At 43.0% G+C, this 19,757-nt stretch overlaps 3 protein-coding genes across 3 annotated transcripts in view; 2 read left to right on the top strand and 1 right to left on the bottom strand.

Moving 5' to 3' along the window:
• The window catches only part of WDR4 (WDR4 tRNA N7-guanosine methyltransferase non-catalytic subunit), a gene marked incomplete at its 5' end in the record, with an annotated part of 20,854 nt that extends 9,054 nt beyond the window's left edge, over positions 1-11,800 (bottom strand). The window contains 8 exon segments of the mRNA XM_084294947.1: positions 2,207-2,305; positions 3,641-3,701; positions 6,064-6,176; positions 6,926-7,082; positions 9,285-9,431; positions 11,474-11,536; positions 11,680-11,761; positions 11,764-11,800. Coding sequence (XP_084151073.1) covers positions 2,207-2,305; positions 3,641-3,701; positions 6,064-6,176; positions 6,926-7,082; positions 9,285-9,431; positions 11,474-11,536; positions 11,680-11,761; positions 11,764-11,800 — 759 coding nt within the window.
• On the top strand, positions 11,686-19,757 carry LOC311214411 (NADH dehydrogenase [ubiquinone] flavoprotein 3, mitochondrial-like). The gene is made up of 3 exons (XM_084294972.1): positions 11,686-11,948; positions 12,089-12,182; positions 19,488-19,757. Exons 1-3 carry the CDS (start codon positions 11,829-11,831, stop codon positions 19,652-19,654), a joined length of 381 nt encoding a protein of 126 aa, XP_084151098.1. The 5' UTR covers positions 11,686-11,828; the 3' UTR covers positions 19,655-19,757.
• Positions 12,225-18,774, top strand: LOC311214406 (uncharacterized protein). Its single transcript, XM_084294961.1, has 2 exons — positions 12,225-13,058; positions 15,372-18,774. Exon 2 carries the CDS (start codon positions 15,377-15,379, stop codon positions 16,523-16,525), a length of 1,149 nt encoding a protein of 382 aa, XP_084151087.1. The 5' UTR covers positions 12,225-13,058; positions 15,372-15,376; the 3' UTR covers positions 16,526-18,774.

Below are 19,757 nucleotides of genomic sequence, written 5' to 3'. Positions count from 1 at the left end.
ATGTTCAGAAGCCTTCAAAAAATAGAGTTGGAACTTTTTTTCTTTTACATCGTTTGTATTACATTTGGATAAACTTATTTGTAAGCAGTGGAGTGAGGATTCAGTGTCAGATCAGAGGTGGCACTAAGGGGCATGGTTTAGTGATGGGACTCAGGAGGTCAAGTAGACAGTTGGAGCTGACCATCTTGAAGGTCTTCTCAAATGTCAGTATATATCTTACTAAGTGCTGAGCCAGTCCAAGCATCTAGTCACATTAAAAACGATTCCTTTCTTCACAGCAAGTTGCTTACTGGTCCGCAATGATCCAATAAAGCTACAAGGCAAAGTGTTTAAAACAAACAAACAAACCATTCTTACCCCCCAAAGAAATGCCTTACAACATTACTGCAGGCACAGATTCGATGCCTATCAAATAATGCACCCGCATTAGCTACTTTGACTACAAATGTTAAAGCATTTTGGCTTTTAAACTCTCTGAGACACTTCCAGAAGGCTACGCACGGGAAGGTAATTTTGTCAGTCTTCTCAGTCTTAATTCTCCCCTACTACCTCAAATCCTCCTGCACCCAGACTATGCAAGGATAGCAGCTAGGTGGTCTTGCGACCTCATTTATTGCACCCACTTTTTGCTCATGAAAAAAAAAGAAAAAAGCAGTAGCTTCTTAAAAAAAAAAAAAAATTATTTCAAATGCTACACTCAAGTAGAAATGAGCCAAAGACCCCATGCACATGGGCAGAAGTTGCTTTTAAGTATGTTTTTCAAGTTCAAGAGCAGGTTAAATTGTCTGTATAGGTACTATCACAAACTCCTGCTGAAAGGGACTCAAGGGCAAAAAAACGTGTTCCAGTACCTAAGCTCTACATGCTGTGATGCAAGTGGCTGCCCTCAGGGCTTATGTACAAATAGAAATGAAAGCTGCACGTTATTATCCCAACACTAAAACAGCCCTGCTGATGTCTGTTGCTCAGAAAAACAAACAAACAAACTTGAGTTGTTAGGTCTGTCGCTAGGAATGGGGTTCTTCCACGTGTCGTGCTCCTAGTTCAGTAACTGGGAATCCCACTAAAAAGATCAGGCCAGACCTACGTGAACAGTAAGGAACCTCTGAGAGACCCCTAGTTCCTGTCTGCTGGGAAAGGCACAGCACAGCAGACTTCGGCTGACCAAAACAACAGCAAAATGCTAGGGAAGAAAGACAACTGTTCAACGACATTTCAGCCTGGATATGAATTCTGCAGCGTTTTGGTCTCAACAGCTATAAATGGAGACAGGTTTCCCATTCCCCTAACAACAAGGAAACAACCCTGGTCTTCAAAGACAAAGATTGTTAGAGATTCATGTTTAAAAAAAAAAAACAAAACAAAAAAAAACCAAACAAACAAACAAACAACAAAACACCCAAAAGGATGGGCGGTAAGACAAACAACCCTTAAATAACTCCACAGCTTAGCACCTGGCTTAATATAATGCACGTGTGAGGGACAAGAACAAGTGCATTTCACTGCCAATTTGCCATGCTGTTTCACATGACAAGAGGTAACAGAAGGAGCGATCAAGCACTGCTGGAACCACTGCTCACATCCAACGCGTGCCACATTAGCAGCCCGAGCAGGCTGCAGTAGAAGCATTGCTCCTGGGGTATTCAATTTTCACCTGTGACTCAGACATTTCTGTTTTGGACACTGCCCAGCTTCAGAACAACCCAAAACAATCCTAGCAGCTTGATCCCACCAGACGGTAACATTTCAGGTAACTGGTTACAAGCATTACAAAGCTTCTTCTTGCTCTGAGAGAATGTAAAGCGTTGCTCAAGTTGCAATTTAAGCATTTTAAAAACGGGTTGATTTTTTAGATTTTTCCAGTGCTACAGGATATTTTCTGGCTAATTTGTGTTTTCTGAAGTTATTAAGTGAAGGTTTATTTTGGTTTGCAGAACTTGTATTTTGCAAGAATTATGAACAGCTGCTTTTAGTCACTGTTTAGCATTTTCAGAAACGCATGCAAGACCAGAATGAATGTCAGGGACTTTCTTCCTTCCCCCAAATCCCAGGCTGTTGTAACAGTTTCTAGGTCTTATGTAACTTCCAAACCCACTGGCAGAAAGGAGGCACTCCTAAGAAAATGCGACAAACACTTTTGGGAGTCGCAAGGATCCAGAGAACAGCAAAAGCACTGACACACACACAGCTTATCACACAGCCATACCTGGTCTGTTTTGGTTGCATCAGGTCCACAGACACTGCTTAGATGGCAACAGTATACTTCATCCCCGCTTTTATAGTGCCAAAGTCTCAGAGTACCATCCTGGGCAGATTGAAGCAAACACAAGTTGATTACCAGCAGTTCCTCAGGCAAAGAGTGGCCACTTGTGGCCTACAGCTAAACCCTACTTCCCTGAAGAGCTTCTCACAGAAGTTGCTAAATAGTCACTTAGTTAAGACCTCAAGCTGCAGACAAAGCGTTTTAATTAACATCATTTTCCCCCTCAATTCTAAATTATTCAATCATGCTAACTTTAATTTTCCCTTTGAAGTGGAAATTGTGTAGCTGCAAGAGCACATTTCAAGTCCATCTCCTATAGCACAAATAGCACAGCAATACAGTGATCAACATTTTAGCAGCAATTCTTTCTGGTTGCCCTTCTCCACCCCTGCTCCTGTTATCACCCAAGTTCTCATTTGATTTAGTAACCTCCTGGAGAGAAGCTAAACACCTCTCTTCAGTGACTGTTTTTCCAGAGAACTTGCTAAGAATGAAACAGAGCCACACAGCACTAATGGTACAGTTGCTTAGAGAAGGATGAGAGGAACAAGAGACAAGAGCCCTAGTGAAGCAAGAGCAGCAGTTGAAACCAAATGCTAAGAATTACTACAGTCTTCACAGAAAATATTACCTTCTTCCTATGCAGTCCTGGTAGTCTGGGATACAAAGACTTGTTTCCCTTCTTTTAGATCAACTCCATCTGCTCTTTACAGGTTGCTCAAACCTCTACAGGTCTGGCATGACAAAAGGATCCCACCAATTTAAGAAAAGGATTGACAGGGGTGAAAACACTCACTTCTTCAATTGCAGTGCAGTACTATACAGTGCTTGGATGACAATCTCTATACAACATGCACTAGACATACTGAGGACATACTTCAGAACAAGTCTCACAGGGGAAAGCAAGTGGGAGAGTGAAGAGGGAACAGTTTTCTCATCTCAAAACCTCTTTAAAAAAAAGCTTGGATTCTAAGGCCATTAATTCTTAAGATGCTCATTATCATGGCAGGCTGGCATAATATTCATTTGCCTCAAAGTTGTTTAAACAGTCCAATGATTAGAATTTGTCTGTGCTCCAAAGCAAGAGTTAATGATCAAGAAATAGCGAGGACTTGGCAATTTCTCCATCCTGAAGATCCTAATAAGAAGCTAGCTTCACTATAAAAGTTGTAAATGGCTTTTATGCTCCAGCAATAGAATGACTAAACACTGAAAAGAAAGCTAAGAAAGGAAAGGAGGGGGAGAGAAGGCAAGCTGGAAGCCATGAGAAATTACACTGAGCGTCCCAGGGGATTTGGGGGAAAACACAGGCAGACAATGGTTTTAAAGTCTAAACTTCCAAGAAAAATATTTTTTGGAAGAAATTGCAATACGTACCCCGGAAGCAGACAACAGCAGATCAGGATAGTTGGGTACTGCTAATATTCTGCTTACAAACCTAAAGGGAAAGAAGTCAAATTATGAGCTCTCTTGCATGACACTCTGGGATCTTTAAACACATATAATGAGAAAAAAACGCTGATTTTAAAGAGAATCTTCTAATTAAAAAAAAAAAAACAAAAAAAAAACAGGTTCTCCAAATGAGCCATTTTAGAGAAGGAAAAAGTATTTCTACAGTACCTGGTACAGTATATACACTATTCAAACTACTGATCCACTTAACAAAAGAATAATTTTTCCCACCTGCACTCAAAGCATTCTACTGACTCCTTCCCAAATGAAAACATTAGTATTTAGGCAAAAAAAAAAAAAAGGCAAGGCAGATAGATTTACTCTGATAGCATGGCTCCCCTTCCTCAATTCGTGATGTAGATTAAAACCACAAATCAACAGATGCTTTTAAAACACTTCAACAGTGATGACTCAGCTTTCAGCTACCACCTCTCTCCCATCACAGTTGGAGAAAAATCAATCTTTTACAAATTTTTAAAGCAAGCATGTGGCAATTTACCACCAGTGTCTACATTCAGACAGAAAGCTTGTTTTTCAGAAGCACGTAATATTGCTATGTCTACATTCACTTGTCTGTGTTGAGTAACAAGGACCTCAACTTCTGGAGTTTATTATTATCTTAGAGCTCAGCAACATAAAATGCAGTGCCCTGAGCAGAACAGTACCCGAGTGGGACTGTCTTGCTTTTGAAAAAAGGCGTAACTTTAAGGCCATTAAAAAACAGAAAGGAAAAAAAAAAAAAAAGAGATTTGGGTCACTACAATGACAAACTTCCATGACAAAACAGCAATAGCAGCACACGGAGGCATAACGGATCCAACAAGGATCACCACGCGCCCCACCAAACTAAGAAAATCCAGGACTGTGAAACAAGACAGGAGCAACAGCTGATTTATGTAATCCTTTACTTATTCATTCCTTTTTCAAAGATTGATTTTTTACATGTATATCAACCAACTTACACTAAGTGCCTTTCCACTGTGTGGCCACTGATGAACTCCCTGCATGGACACAACAGTCCCGGTATAAAAATGTCTTTCTGAGTATCAAGCTCTGTTCATTATAAAGTACACCTGTGTATGTAGTAGGGGGAAAGATCAGACGTGGCTGTGTAAATACGCTATAGAAACCTACCTGATCAAAGACTACTTAGACCTTGGGCATGAGCAGCCTGTTGCTTTTACACTACGCCAGGTCTACACAGGTTAGACTACCAAATGATGTTATTTAAACCAGACTGGTACCCCAAATTAGTCTGTGTCCTAAATGCGCTATTAAAAAACCTTGCTGGGTAAGTTAAGTCAGCAGCCAGCCAAGGAGAGTTAAATGTGTTCTGCGCCCTATGCAGGGTGGTGTCTTCTTTGCTACTTCATTGCTGTGGACTTCAAAATTTAGCAGCGGATAAGACAACAGGACTGCACGACCCCTCAACAACAAAAAACCCTCCGAAAGTCCACAAAATTATATAGAGAAGGAGGGCAAACTTGAGAGACTTTGAAAATAGCACAACTGACAAACATTTTAAGAAGTAAAATATAGAGGAACTTTTAAAGTCTATTTGCCATTTGAGTCTTCTTCGTGGGAGAGCTACTGAGAAGAAAAGGGAGAGTACAGTCCCTCCTGGAGGCTAGCAATGCCACACCAGCTAGAGGACATCCCCTGTTGGTCTCCTAGCAGGTCAGAGCGCACCTGAATCATGTCAGCGTAGGTAGCAGGTTGCCTTGCCACCTTCTCCTGTTCAGATCACTGTAATAAAAGGACCTTCACTTCAGGAGGAAGAAGAAATTAAGGGAAGGGAAAGAGCATCCTGACTTTTTTTTTTTGCACAGAGGGAACCCTGTATTTTATTAGACACCGTGGCAACATGAAGTTTTACAGGAATATCCCCGATGACATATCTTCTACATACCCTTCTACATGTAGAAGTGTTTTTGCCCACAGCAACAAAACAGTCTCAAAAAAATGCTCCTTTTCTCAGCTGCTAGAAAGACCGGGAAACTACATTAATAAAGCATGATTCCTGGGATTTATTTTATGGCACCATTTTATAGCCCCTAGCTCACTACAATCCATGCAGAAAGAGTGCTGTTGTTATTTGTTTGGATTTTTTTTTTCTTTTAACTAGTATTACCATGGAACCTCCAAGTCTGATCTCCACACTCTGCATCAAGTTGCCATTAGATTAGTGGCTGTTCAGACCACAGAGCTTCTCATTTCCTAGGATTAAGCCTGTCTTGAGCTGACAATCCCCAGGCTCTGGACTCTTTGTAACCCAGACCTGATGTTTGATATGATTTGGGCACTTAATCCATTGAGGCACACTGACAAACTGCACACAGTGAACTTACTCTTTGTGTCCCAAGCAGTAGGAGACAATGTTATAAGGAGCTTTAGTCAAACTCACTCTGATCTTCTCATCTCTATCCGCAGTTAAGATATAGCGGTCGTCAGGGCTCAGCGCCTGTTGGTAAAAGGAGAGTTTTAGCACCCAGCAGTTCAACGGTTGTTTTAACACACTTTTTCCTAACCAGAAGAAGAGAGAAGCAGTAGATTATCCGTTTTTCTTGACTCTGAATTGCAGGTGCAAGTGTTAAACCATAAATTTCCACCTACAACAGAAGCACAAATCTTGATGACATCAAGAGAGCATAAGCCTAATGACAGCAACTTTGTTTCTCGCTAAGACAAGCAGCACAGACTACTGAGTCCCATGAAAGCCTCTGAGCTCCAGCACTACAGCAGAAGTCCCACTGTATCTCCAAAAGTTAGAAAGTTATCACACTGAAGAGCTAAACTGACATGACAGTCTGGGTGAATTGCCATATGCACTCCATCTCCAAGTCTTCTGTGGCTGTAACACCAAGAATTTTTGAACAGTCACGCTCCCAGAATAGACAACCCATATACTTGCTTCCTTTCCAAAATCAGCAAGAAGAAATCCAAACCATGTGTGTCATTTATACCTAAAGGAAGTAGAAACTCTTGAAGAAGAAAAAAACAAGAACAGACAAACAAAAAAACACAACAACACCCAAAGTCGGGACAAAGCAACAATGAAAGAACTTGAATGCAAGTTTTAGCCCTGAAGTGGTCAAGTAGCTGGACTTAATATTTATTTATTTATTTTTATGTCCCTTCCAACTGAACTATTCTACTCTAACTAGGAATGCAATGCAGGTTTGCACAGCAACTACATGGAGGCACACTTACCACATCCAGTACCATAGACAAGTGCCCCAGTTCAAGTTTGCCTTCTGCTTGTGGCTCTGTTATTGAGTAAGAATAGACATCACCAGATTTGTCTGCAACCAGAATCTTATCCTCAGCAGCTGTAATAACGAGGGACGTGCATCTCCTATTCACAGACCTGAAAGAAAAATGGCACAGTTTGAACATGCTTGGGAACTTCAGCAAGTCTGGATTCAGACCCAGTTAAACAGACCAAGACAGACTAGACAAAAACCTGTTAAATGCCACACTCTGAATACAGCAGCAATGAGAATAACGTTACAGTAAGGTGTGCAGAGGCAATCAGCACTTTTGAGACCTCTTGGATCAACAAACTGTATGACAGAAAACAGCTGAAAGGTGGGAGAAAAAAGGTGAAGCATTAGAGTTGCTTGTTTGCGTTTTGCTTGCTACATTCTCAATGGAGCATCTGACTAGGCAGCCTGCCAGTGCTTTAAAGAAAGCCTGGTAGACTTTGTGTTCTCTTTAATAAAAATACAGCCTAAACACGTGGAGAAAAGAGAAAGCCAGGCAGGAGGTCTCCTAGTACAACTATTCTGCAGCAACACGGGTAAAAACTGCAGTGAGGCTATTTCTCCAGCTGCCACTTTGTACTGTAAAACAAAGTCCTCTGTGAGCTTTACAGACTCTTCCTCCTCACATGCGCAGACAGAGAGATACAGTCTCAGGGTATCTTCTCCAGGCAAAAAACCCTGAACTGGAACTTTGACTTTCCCACATCATCATCCAGTATTTTATTGTTCCAGTAGTAGTGTAGCAGGTAATGTTTTTCCAATAGCTTTTGAGATAAATTTAAAGACCACACAGGTCAGAAAACAAAGTGTTGCAATAGGTTTAATCACAATTACTCTGAAGAAAGTTTATGCAAATTAACAGTTGTTGTTATCACTATTATTCTTTCAGTTTCAAAACACCTCTTTTCCAAACCTCTCCATGTCCTGAAAGCATTGATACATGACTGCCGATAACGGGGATCATAGAGAATGGCCATTTCTATTCACCTACTCTGAAATGTAGTGACCTCTGGAGGCAAAAGAACAACATGCTGCACTCCAGGTAGACAGATATCAATTCTAATATATTTTAGTGACTGTGTAAAGGAGTACCATAACAATGGGAAAATATATAGGACACTAATGCCTACTAACACATGGCAGGCTCAGGCAGCACAGTGTCCAAACAGGATACCTTGCTAACAAGAAGTCTTATTTCGAGTTTAGCTGTACTGCCTTTGACTTAAGAGACAGATCCGAAAGTTCCCCTCGTCTGAAACAAGCTTATTAGGAGAGCTAGCATTAAATTAAATTATATTAAATTAGGAAAGCTAGCTTTAAATTAAATTATATTGAAGGTGTGAAACCTTTAATACAGCTTGCCATAAAACTACCACAAGTTACCTAGCTCAACTTTGGCATTTCCCCCCCCCCCCCCAGAGAGACCCTTTTGCCTGTATTCCCAGTTTCCTAACAGGACATAGCAACATTCCCAAAAATCCAGCTGTGATTCTAGCTGGCTTTCCAGCAGAAAACAAAACTATCCAGCAATTATCCAATGGCATCTTACAGGCAGGAATAATGGGTCAGGGCAGCAGGGAATAGCATGCAGAGTGAACAGAACTTGTCATTTCTGGTTTTGCCAGCGATTACTCACTGCAACACTGGTTAACCCAGCAAAGGTCTGTCATGCACCCTACACACACAGCCAAGCTGAGTAAAACCCCACTTTGTATTTTGCAACCAGGGCCTTGCATTCATCAAGATCACCAGAAGCAGAGACCTTACATGGTGACTTACCTTCTCAGGAAGTCCTTCACAGTCCTTTTTTTTTTTTTAAACAGAGGATCGTTACAAGCAGCAATGAAAAACTTGTAACTGGAGGACCTCTGGTGGACAGCCACAGACAGTTTTCTCAAGAGAACTACACTACAAAAGGAAGCGTGCAGTAGCTCTAAAAACATGCTTTTGAGCTCACATATTCCCTAAAATATCTTCTCCTCCTAATCAACAGAACCAGACAGTGCATTCACTGAACTGCTCAGTATCACTCTTAAAGACCCAACCGCAGCATTCACTAGGAGCGAGTAAAGTTTCAGTTCTTAAAGATGCAAATGCTGTCTTCTGGAATAAACAAGAGATTATCCTTTTCCCGGCCAACAATACAAATTCCCAAGATCATTAATATGCTTAAGTACAACAGGGGATAAAAAAGAGAAAGCTTAGCAATAGCAAATTCATGCATCCCAAGTACTGCTATTTTATAGCTCTAATTTAATCAGTCATAGCCCCATTACGAAGAGACAAGCAACATCCTGCTGCCTTACCTGATACTAATGCATTCCCAGGAAGGCTTAGTACGAAACAGAATCAGACGTTTGTTGTCATCTGTCAAGACAAAATAATCTCCTGATGGGGAGAAGGCAAAAGCTAGGATGTCATCGCTTCCTTTATCTGTTGGTTGTCCGTCCTGCCTAATAGAGAGAAGGGGAGAAAAAGAGTTCACAACCTGAAACAAAGTTTCTGAAATCATTTAGAAAAGGTTGTTCTTACAGCACCAGCAAGAAGGAGTAGGAAGAACGAAGTACAATGCTTGAAGTTGGATTTCAGCTTAAAATGTTAAGCCAGCTTGAACATTAATGCAAAGGTATAGGGATTGTACTCACACATTAAAAGCCAGCAGTAAGTTTTTTTGGGTTTTGTTTTTTTGTGTGTGTGTGTGTGTTGTTGTTGTGGTTTTTTTTGGTTTTGTTTTGTTTTGTTTGTTTGTTTTAAAGAAAGCTGTGCTTCACAGACTCTTAGAATGGTTTGGGTTGGAAGGGACCTTAAAGACACCCAGTTCCAACCCCCTGCCATGAGCAGGAGTGCCACCCACTACATCAGTTTGACCAAGCCCCATCCAACCTGGCCCTGAACACCTCCAGGGATGCATTCCACCTCCACTTCTGTTTCAATGCCAACAGCAACAAGCTTTCCCTTAGCATTTTATTTTCCAGGTTGAAGAAGAAGCATTCTCTCAGTCTGTCCTCACACACCACATGCTTCAGGCCCTGATCACCTCGGTGGCCCGTTGCTGGAGTAGCTCCAGCCCATCCATGCCTTTCTTATTCCCCAGGGCCCAACACTGGACATGAAACTGCAGGACTCACAAATGCCAAAGAGAAAAGAAGAATGGTTTCCACCGGCTTTATGCTGCTCCTAACAAAGCCCGGTGAGATGAACACGATGCAGAGAGGTTGTAGAGCCAACCTTATCTTGCTCCCCTGCCCAGAGTTAGTCCAGCCCAGGTATACAGTTCTGCATTTGCCTTTGAATAAATCTCATGAGGATCCTCACAGCCTGTTTCCCCAAGGTGCTGAGATCCCTCAGAAGAGGAGCCCTCCCTTAAGCACATCTGTCACTCCCTCTAGGTTTGGTATCACTACTGAGCACCACACAATATGAGCACCAGCTGAAGACAATTATTAGCTAGGGTTTTAAACAGTACAGCCTCACCATACAATTTTATACCATACATAAAAGCTGCTTCAAGTAAGATAAACCATTCTTCCAAGCTAAAGAGGATGGTATCTAAACAGCCAGGAGTACATTTATACCTAAATTCTTTCTAAGATGTCTCCACTTTGCAGTACAGGACAGTGCATGGCCCTGACGGCAGCAGTGACCATGCTTGGAACCACACGAGGACCTGCCCTGAGTTCGTACTGATTAGTACAGACAAGACACAGGACTTTGCTGCACCCAAATTAGGACAGGAATCCTGCTTTCCAGATTGCTTATCCCTGGACGGTGCACAGTCCACCACACCAGGTTCCATCAATCCATGAAAATTCTTCAGAACACAGAATTCAAGCAAAGTGTACATTTATAGACAGTAACTTTTTAATAGCTCCAGCCTTCTTGAAATAAATAATGACTTTTTGTAATCGGGATGCAGGTTTTAGGTTTCTTTCTTCTCCATGGTGGGAAAGAAAAAGGCTGAGAAGGAAACTGTTTTAAGTCCTCAGCCTACATCATTCTCTGCTTTAAAAAGTGCTAGCGTTAACGCTACCAGATCTTGATACAAGTTTAGCAGAAAACAAGAAAACTGCCTACAGGACTAACAGCATCCAGTGGTTGGAGTTAAACTAAGAAAAAGACCTCTTCATTTTTTGAAACCTTAGGACCTAAAAAATAGACTTGAAGGAAGATTGTGTACTGTTTTTTGTTTCTTTTTTTCCTGCCTTAGATAGTCTAATAAAAGATGCAGCATTGTAAGCATTATCTTGACTAACAGAAGTCATACAAAATCATTGACTATACTATTGGTGTTTCTCTAAAACAGAAACGAGCACGTATACAGTCCCCCCTCTTGAATTAAACCACAAATATGTATATCTATGTATATCCATCAGGGATAGCATAGATCACCGGTTCAAGGAGTCATCCCATGACTTTGTTAAATTATCTTTGCATAACCTCAGGAAGAGATGCAGCATCTAGGAAAACACCGGATCATTTACACTTATTTTCTCACCGTTTATCTTCTACGGCCTTCTGTTCCACATTGCTGCAATCATACACGAAGAGATCATCTTCCCTGCGAGTAAAAAAAAAAAAAAAAAAAACAAGAGAGTAAAACCACTGGAACAAAAAAAAAAAAAAAAAATGAGTTTAAGCATTAAGAGCGTCAGCTGCTTTATTATTTTATAATCAAAGGTTCCCGAGGCGACCCGCACTGACCCGTGCTCCCGGCACCGCGCCGCCAGCAGCCGCCCGCCCCCCGCGGCGGCCATGAGCGGCCCGCGCAGCGCCATGGCCGGGCCGTGCCCGCCGCCCGCTCGCCGCCTGCCCCCGCCGCCATCTCGGCCGCCGGCCGCCATGGCCGCCCCATGCGGGCGGGCGGGCGGACGCGGGGCGATGACGCCCGGGTAGGGCAGGGCGGGCGGAGGGCGCAGCGCAAGATGGCGGCCGCCGCGCTGCTGCGCTGTGGAAGGGCGGCTGCCCGCCAGGTGAGTGGCCCCGGGGGCTCCTCCACCACCACCAGCTCGTTTTTCCCCGTCCCCCTTTTGTTTATTTTTTTTTTTTTTTTTAACCCTCGGTGCTCTCCGCCGACCCCGGGGTGAGCGCTGTGCTGGCTGGTGTTTTGCAGGTGCTGCGGCTGGACCCCCCCGCGCCCCGATGTGCGCCCTCATCGGCGGCGCTGTGCACCCGGCCGGTGGGCTCCGGGACGCCGGCGGACAGCAGTAAGGCACCACAGAGCCTCGTCCCGGCCTCAAACCCAAAAAGCAGCCCTCCTGCGGGCCCCTGCGGGCCGAGGGGGGAGCTGCCTGCACGGTGGGGCTTGCGCGGTTAGCTGCCCCTGGGGCTGTCCCCGCTGGCAGCGCGGGGGGCTTGGGTTATGGATAAATAACCCTAAATAGGCTGCAAGAGCTTGGGAACCCCCACAGCCCTTCCTGGTTGCCTTTCCCCTTCGTATGTTAGCTGCTGTCATGCTTGAGGAGTTATCGTTATGTTTCTCCTAACATATAGACAGGCTTTGCGAGGTGCCACAAGCTTGATGGAAACGAGCGTAGCAGCATACTTCTTATTTATTTATTTATATATTTATTTATTTAAACTGAGGTGTGGTTTTGACCTTCGGACATTTATTTATTTATTTATTTAAACTGAGGTGTGGTTTTGACCTTCAGACGTTCCCCCTTTGCCTTCTGAAATGCTGGGATGATGCGGTTCAAAAGGCAGCACGCTTGGCTGGAAGAGAGAAAAACTCCCAAGGCACGAGTATCTGCTGCAGGCTGCAGAGAGGCACCGTGGGCCTGTTGTATTCAGTTTAATTCCAATGCTTCTTAACCCCATAGGTTTGCAAGCCCGGTAAGACGTAGGCCTGGGTTTGGCTGCCAAAGTGCATTCAGTGTTCAGGAGTATTTGAACGGCTTCTGACCAAAACCAACATACAAACACAGATTTCAAAGAAAAGATAACGTACAAAATGCCTTTTGGATGTACATAGAGGCTCGTTGGTTCAATGAGTAGGATTTTCGTCCCAAATTAAAGATCTAGGTGCTTAAACAGCACAGTTTCACGGGACCATACGTGGGAGCAATCAGACTTGTTGACAGGTATTGAAAAGATGACTGGAGGAGTAGCTGAATGCAGACTTCTGGCTTCTAATGTTTGCCTCTTAAATACCAAGGCAAATAAAAGCTTGGATTGAGAAAGGCATTTCTGCGTAGATTGATGTAGGCCTGTCTGAATAACAAACTGCTTCTTACTGTAGCTTATTTTATGCATTACTTTCAGCATATTTGCTCTGTATTTGTAGCAGCAGTTTTTAAATTCATTGTCCTGCAGCTCTGATTTCAGAAGGTGCCAGGAGACCTATTAGTCTACCTCTTTCAGCCAGCTGCTTTCCCTGCAAACGATTATGTTTAGTCAAGATGTATAGGATGCAGCTGCCTCTTTCAGATTCTGTCTGGAGCAAGCTATACACATTTTCTTTGCTCTGAGAAAATGGTCATGTTTACTAATGAAGTCAGTGATGGGAGTTGACCTGTAAGTTCTGGATGCCACCTTTCTGAGTGTGAATGTGTTTTAAACATGCTCCAGTAACGATACTAGTGATACAATCCTGTTCCATTTGGGAATAATATTCTCTTTTGGGATGTGCTCTTCTGACAGAGTCAGTTTAGCAATAGCCACCTACAAATCAGGTAATACAAAGTTTGAAACACCCTAATTAAAGCGTCAGTACCAATTGTATTGCACTTGATGCTTATGAGTGGAAATGTGCCTTTTCAACATTTCCAAACATTACTGTTTAAACTATTTTTTTTGCAGCAAAACTTCCTCTTAATGCTTAGTTTGAATGCTGTCTACCTCCTTGATTTCTTGGGATATCATAGTATTAACACTTCTTCAGCTTTTGCGCAGGTTTTGCTTGTCTGTCTTCCCTTTGGGCATTCTTATGTTCTCCCTGTGCAGTTTCTCGAAGAACATTTCAGCCTGGAGCAACGCTTTCTCAAGTATTAATTTATACAGGCTGCTGTCTTTGGCTGCATCTGTTAGCTGGCAGGCAGGCTTCCCCTGAAGGTCACTACCCATTCTGTATTCTGAGTTCTGTATTTCTTTTGTTAAATAACTTTGCTTCTAATTCCACGTATTTGCCTCTTCTGTGATGTTTTCAGTTTGACATTGCTAAAGACTTGCTTCTATTCAGCGCTACTTATGGTATCACCGTAGGTCATACAAGGTATTACTGTAAAATACTAGGAAGGGGGAAAACTGCATCTAGCTTATGGTCCAGCACAGTAGGTCTGGACTCCCAAACTGTGCAGATATATCCACACAACAGACTGGAAGTCTGCTGAATTACCCTGCAGGTTGGAAATGGTGCAACTCCTGGACTCAACTCTGCTGTAGCAAATTTCCATGGTCGTGTGGCTTCTTAATATGCTCCCAGACCTTTTGGTCCTACTGTTTTTTCTAACAACAACAGTACATGTTGTTGATCAGCCTCTCAAGGACATCACTGGCATGGACTTCCAAGAGGTGTTTGATACACTGTGTGAGGGCCTGAAAGTTGCTGCTTCCTCTTCAACTGTTTGCTCCTTCTCTGGAGAATTCAGCTTAATGAAGGTGTCTGTGGGAGAGAAGAAATAAAGACAGGCTACCGTGAAGCACCGGGAAGTCTTCTAACACTTCCTTATGAAGAGGTCTCAGACTAAAAATAAGAAGTGGAGATAGTGAAGACTGGAGGAGATGGAGTCTTGGGGAAATTGAGTGAAGCTGTGTTAGATGCAAGTCAGTTGGTTGGTCGTGTGGACCCATCAGCAAGTAATACTTCCATGTATGGCCTCGGGTATCTCTTACTCTGGTACTAGTCCCTTGGGAGTCATCCCTCCCTACTGCTTAAAAGATAACTATTGCAAAAGGCTGGCTATTGCTGTGTCTGTTTACTGTGTCTTCTGCTCTGCTGGCCTCTTCACTGGCAAACATTGTCTCTGTAACAACAGAGCTCAGCTAACAAGCTATCTTAATGCTCATCTGAGGTAAGAAGGTGTGTCTGTAAAGCGTTTCCACTGATGCAGAGTTGAAGCACAGAGAAAAACAGCTCTTGTAAGGAGTCTGACAAAGCAAGGAGCAAAAGGTGTTATTTCCTGAATCCCAGCATCATAGCAGCAGAAACTGTTCGATGCTAACTAGAGCTCTGTTGTCTTTAACTTAAAATGCCTTAAAGCTTTCTGCTTCATAACGTCCATATTTAGTATAATAAGTTATTTCGATTTGCTTTTTTGACACATTTTCCTGTTTTTGCTTTTCAATTTGCTTTTTGTGACACATCATGTCAGAAAGTTAAAATGATATGACTAAGATCGTTAATTAACAGGGATGTCAGGTATAACGATGATAATCCTCTTTGTGCCGTTTCCTAGATGTAATGACACCTCAGGGAAGCACCAAGCTGCTAGCCACGAAGGCAACAGTTGAATTTCCTAAAACGTTGTCTTCTAGCTCAGAGTCTGCAACTGAAGGTGAGACAATATCTAGTACTAATCTCAAGGAAGCTTCAAAACCTTCTGATGAAGATCGGAGAGCGTTGATGTCAAGAAAAACTGTGGTTGCATTTCCTCAGCGCGGAATTGGTTCTTCCATTGTGGAGGAAAAACACACTAGAGCCACAACAGGAGGAGGCATGAGGAAAGAAGTAGCTGAAGAAGAAGAAAGCTCATCTTCATCCAGCTCAGATTCAGATTCTAGCTCAGATTCTGAAGGAGAAGATGATGAGGATGATTCAGAAGCTCCCATTAAAACCAGAGTGGAGTTCCCTAGACGAGACTCCAAAATTTCTGAGAAAGTAACAACAAATGCATCAAAGCTACCAAAGGGTAACTTGTCCCAGAAACGCCACAAAGAATCTGGAGCTAAGAAGAAGCCAAGCAAAACAGAACCAGATGTATCTACCATCAAGCAGGTGGCATTTTCTAAAACACCAGTCAGTCAAAAAACATCAAAATCCAAGGCAAGAGACCCCAACGTAAAACCGGCTCCGAAAGAAGCGGATCAGCAGAAGCTGGCCTTAGAACCACACTTGGATGAACACCAAGCCCTGGCAGACTCCACTCTTAAATCCGATTATTTGGAGGAAAAGGCCGCTGGAGCCCAGGTAGCAACGACTCAGCTGAAAGCTCCACCAGTGGCTCAGGAAGACAAAAAGCCAAAGCTGGTGTCCAGAGGGGAAGCAAAAAGGGTAAAGGAGGCACAGGAGTCAGAAGCAGTAGAAGTAACTTCTAGACAAGAAGAGGAGACTTCTGAAAGCGCGGTGTTGGTGATGGGTACAAAGGAGGAGACCGTGCAGGAAGCAGGTGACCAAGCTGGAGAAAGCAGCACAACAGAGGGTACACCTTTACATTGTTTGAACTGTGTTGATTCTTCTGGGCTAGGGTGTATGTTTTTCTTTTTTATTAGTTTCCAAATCTTCTCTGTTTGTGATTCTTTGATCTGTGTATGTATTGAAGCTAATGGTGTAGCAGCGACTTTCTGGAAGAGAAATTCTTACGCATTACTAATTGTTACAAGAGCTTCATAACACTCAGTTTGCACTTATGTTGTGAAAGGAAGCAGTCTTTGCTGTAATTACAGTTTTACAAGCCAGTTGTTATTTATAAAATGAAAACGAGATTATGAACAAAATCATGGGGTTTATATGACAAAGCTTGCTTTCCCTTTTTTTTTTTTTATTTTTTTTTTCCTCAGAAGGATTTGGTAGCTGCTTTTTTCCTCAGCTAAATTTGGTATCATCTGATTTCTGTTTAAATCCAGCTCTCCCTCCCCCTCTCCTTCCTGCCTGTTCTTTCCCAAACTCTTGCAGTGCTTCAGATTTCAGGAGACGTCAAGAAATCATAATGTAATGCCAGGAACGGAAGTTGGTTCTGAGATTGGTGGATTTCTCCCTAGCTGCACTCCATTAACTTACCCTTTTTAGTTGCCACCAGTCCCGTTGACTTTCTTCCTGATCTCATTCTGCGTATTTCAATAGTAAATGCCCCTCTCTCCTGATCTCATATGACTTTCCATGTTTGGCATCCAGCTTAGGCAGCGTACCGTTCTCTGTAAAGCTGTGGGGATAACATCCTTCAAGTGACGTCCTTGCAGAAGAGGCCCCGGGGATCTTAGTGGACAGCAGGTGGAACCAGCAGCGAGCCCTGGCAGCAAAGACGCCCGGTGGTGTCCTGTGCTGCGTTAGGAGTGCCACCAGCAGGTGGAGAGAGGTGATCCTCCCTTCTCAGCACCGGTGCGACCACTCCAGGGCACTGGGTCCAGTTCTGGGCACTACAAGAGGCATGGGGAGACTTGAATACGAGTAGGAGGACTTGGTCTTGAACTGTGCTAATGATTCAAGGTGGAGATCATGGCACTTTGTGGATGTACGAAACAGCCTCCCCTGCTCTGGTGCTGTAAATCCAGAATAAGATTAAGCCCACGTGGCAAGCTTGCCCCGCAGACCTATAAAATAACCACGTCTCAGACACACAGCCACGCCAGCAGCAAAACCTTTTTGATAGACCTGGTTATGCTGGAAGAAGCACTTGTGCCTTTGAGGCCCTCTTGCTCTGTGGAGGTGGTAGGGCTCTGCAGGGTGGTGCGGGTGTGTTCACGCTCCTTTACTGCTGGTGAAACACCTCTGGATGTCAGGAGAGCAGCAGAGTGCAACCTAGCTGTGCTGCTCAGCAGCAGCACTGCTGTCTTCAGGGTATCTTGTTCCCCCTTTTGAGGCCGCCTTTGAAAACAGCTACTGCTTTCCCACGTTTAATGTTCACAGCTAATGATACCTCCTGTGCTCTTTTGCTCATCTGCAAGCTCCGCAGCAAGCGTGCTGAAGATGTAGAAGCAATTCTTCTCCGTACAGACCTAGACGTTCAGGTGATGTCATCCGCTTTGTAGAGCAGGCAGTACCAAGCAGTCAGCAGCAAAAACTGCTGACTTGAACTGCTGAAGAAGTAGCAAAATAGCAGCGTGGCAACTCAGAAATACATCTCTGATTCATTTTGGAAGAACATCCTGTGAAATCCGTGCTCTTTAAGGGAGAAAGCAGGGAAGAAGTCTAAAGTGTGGGGAGGATGATCTCAGGGATAAATTTCTCCTTTGAGAAGCCAAGTACAGTGTATTTGGGCAGGAAAAATGAGACTCCATCTGCTTTTCTTCCTGAGCATCTGTCTCTTAATTTGGAACAACTGTCTCTTGCAGGTTGAACGTACGCTTGCCTACGCCTGCTTGTTCTTGGGGCTGTTTGCAGCCAAGACAGCATCATCTGGCTTTTATACGTGTAGCGGTGTCTCCTGTGAGCCGCCTCAGTAGGAACGGAGCAGTGGGCTCGGGGTATTTCCTTTCGTAGGCTGTGCGTTGTTTTTGCTGGAAGCAGGGCTTACTCGGTGCCAATTTATAAGCAAGTCTTGCTGAATTTTAAGCATACACGCTCTTAAACTGGTAGCATTTTGCACTGCAGTAATTGTGTCATAATTAAAGGGAAATTCTGGTGTTCGGTTGCCTGAGTTCCCGCGTTTTTATTGCAGGGTGTAGCATTACAAAAAGGAGCTTAATGCGATCTAACATAAGCCACCACATGCAAATTTAAACAAGGAAGCTTTTCACTAGATTATGCTTATGTCTTTCCTATTGTTAAAACTCTGGGAGGATGAGAATAAATTAATATTGGGAATAAAGCTTTATTTCTTGCAATTTCCTTGGTTGTAAAATCAGCCCATAACAGGAACCTTTTATGTAAATAGTACTGCCTGTATTTGCATAATATTCTAAAAGTCTAAGAATTAATGTTGGTTTTAATGTGAAGTAAGGAGTTCTGAATAGCTTTATTAGATTACTCTTTTAGGAGGAAGAGCTGATTACAAAGTTTAGAAGATTGTATTGCAATTAATTCTTTCTCAGAGAAAGAAAATGTTCATCAAAGGCTCTTGATCTATTATTGTTCAGTATAACCACATGTGAAATTAAACTGTGAAGATCTTAATAACTCCGTCACTTTTCCCCATGGAAAAAAAAAACAAAAGATCAATCTGTAAGGTAGTTCTAATAGCTGTATCTCATGGTCTGACATGATACATCATTGCTGCTGCTTCTTTGCCTCTTCTGGCTCGCTAAGGATGTCACCTACTGTTCTGGCTCAAGTGAAAACCAAGGCAACTGTGAAAGAGCCAGGAAACGCAGACATACACCTTCAAAATGTAAATGAGTGTTCTGCCCAGTCCTCCCCCAGCATTAGGTGGTAGTTTGGATTTAAAACCCTGTGCTGTATGAGGTGACCTGCACCATTTCCCATTCCCCTGCTGCATACTGCTGTGCTTCTTTACTGAGTTCCGCTGGCACCTCGTATGATCCTAAACTTATCCCTTTGTTATTGCTGCTGACTTTTTTTCTTTTAAATATTGCCTGAATGTGGGGTCTGAAAATACATGAAGCTTGGCTCAGCAATTAAGGATATTGCCCTCTGTAGTAGCATCTTTATAGTCACTGGTTACTATTTGTTTTCACAGAGCCTGCAGCAGCTGCTCAGCCTGCTCCTGAAGAATTTGATAATTCTACCTACAAGAACCTCCAGCATCACGAGTACAATATATACACCTTCATCGATTCTGTTGTGGTTCTCTCAAAATTCAGGCAGCCGCAGCCATCTTCTGGAAGACCATCACCAAGGCACTGAATGAACCACATTTAAAACAAATGTGCAGATCATACGATAAAAAAACCTTCTATTTAGCTCTGATGTAGAACCTATTACAAATCAATAAACGTGTGATAACTTC

This window comes from Netta rufina (genome assembly GCF_964035555.1).
Source record: "Netta rufina genome assembly, chromosome: 1".
NCBI lineage: Eukaryota > Metazoa > Chordata > Aves > Anseriformes > Anatidae > Netta > Netta rufina.
This window is presented reverse-complemented; position numbering and strand designations above follow the sequence as displayed.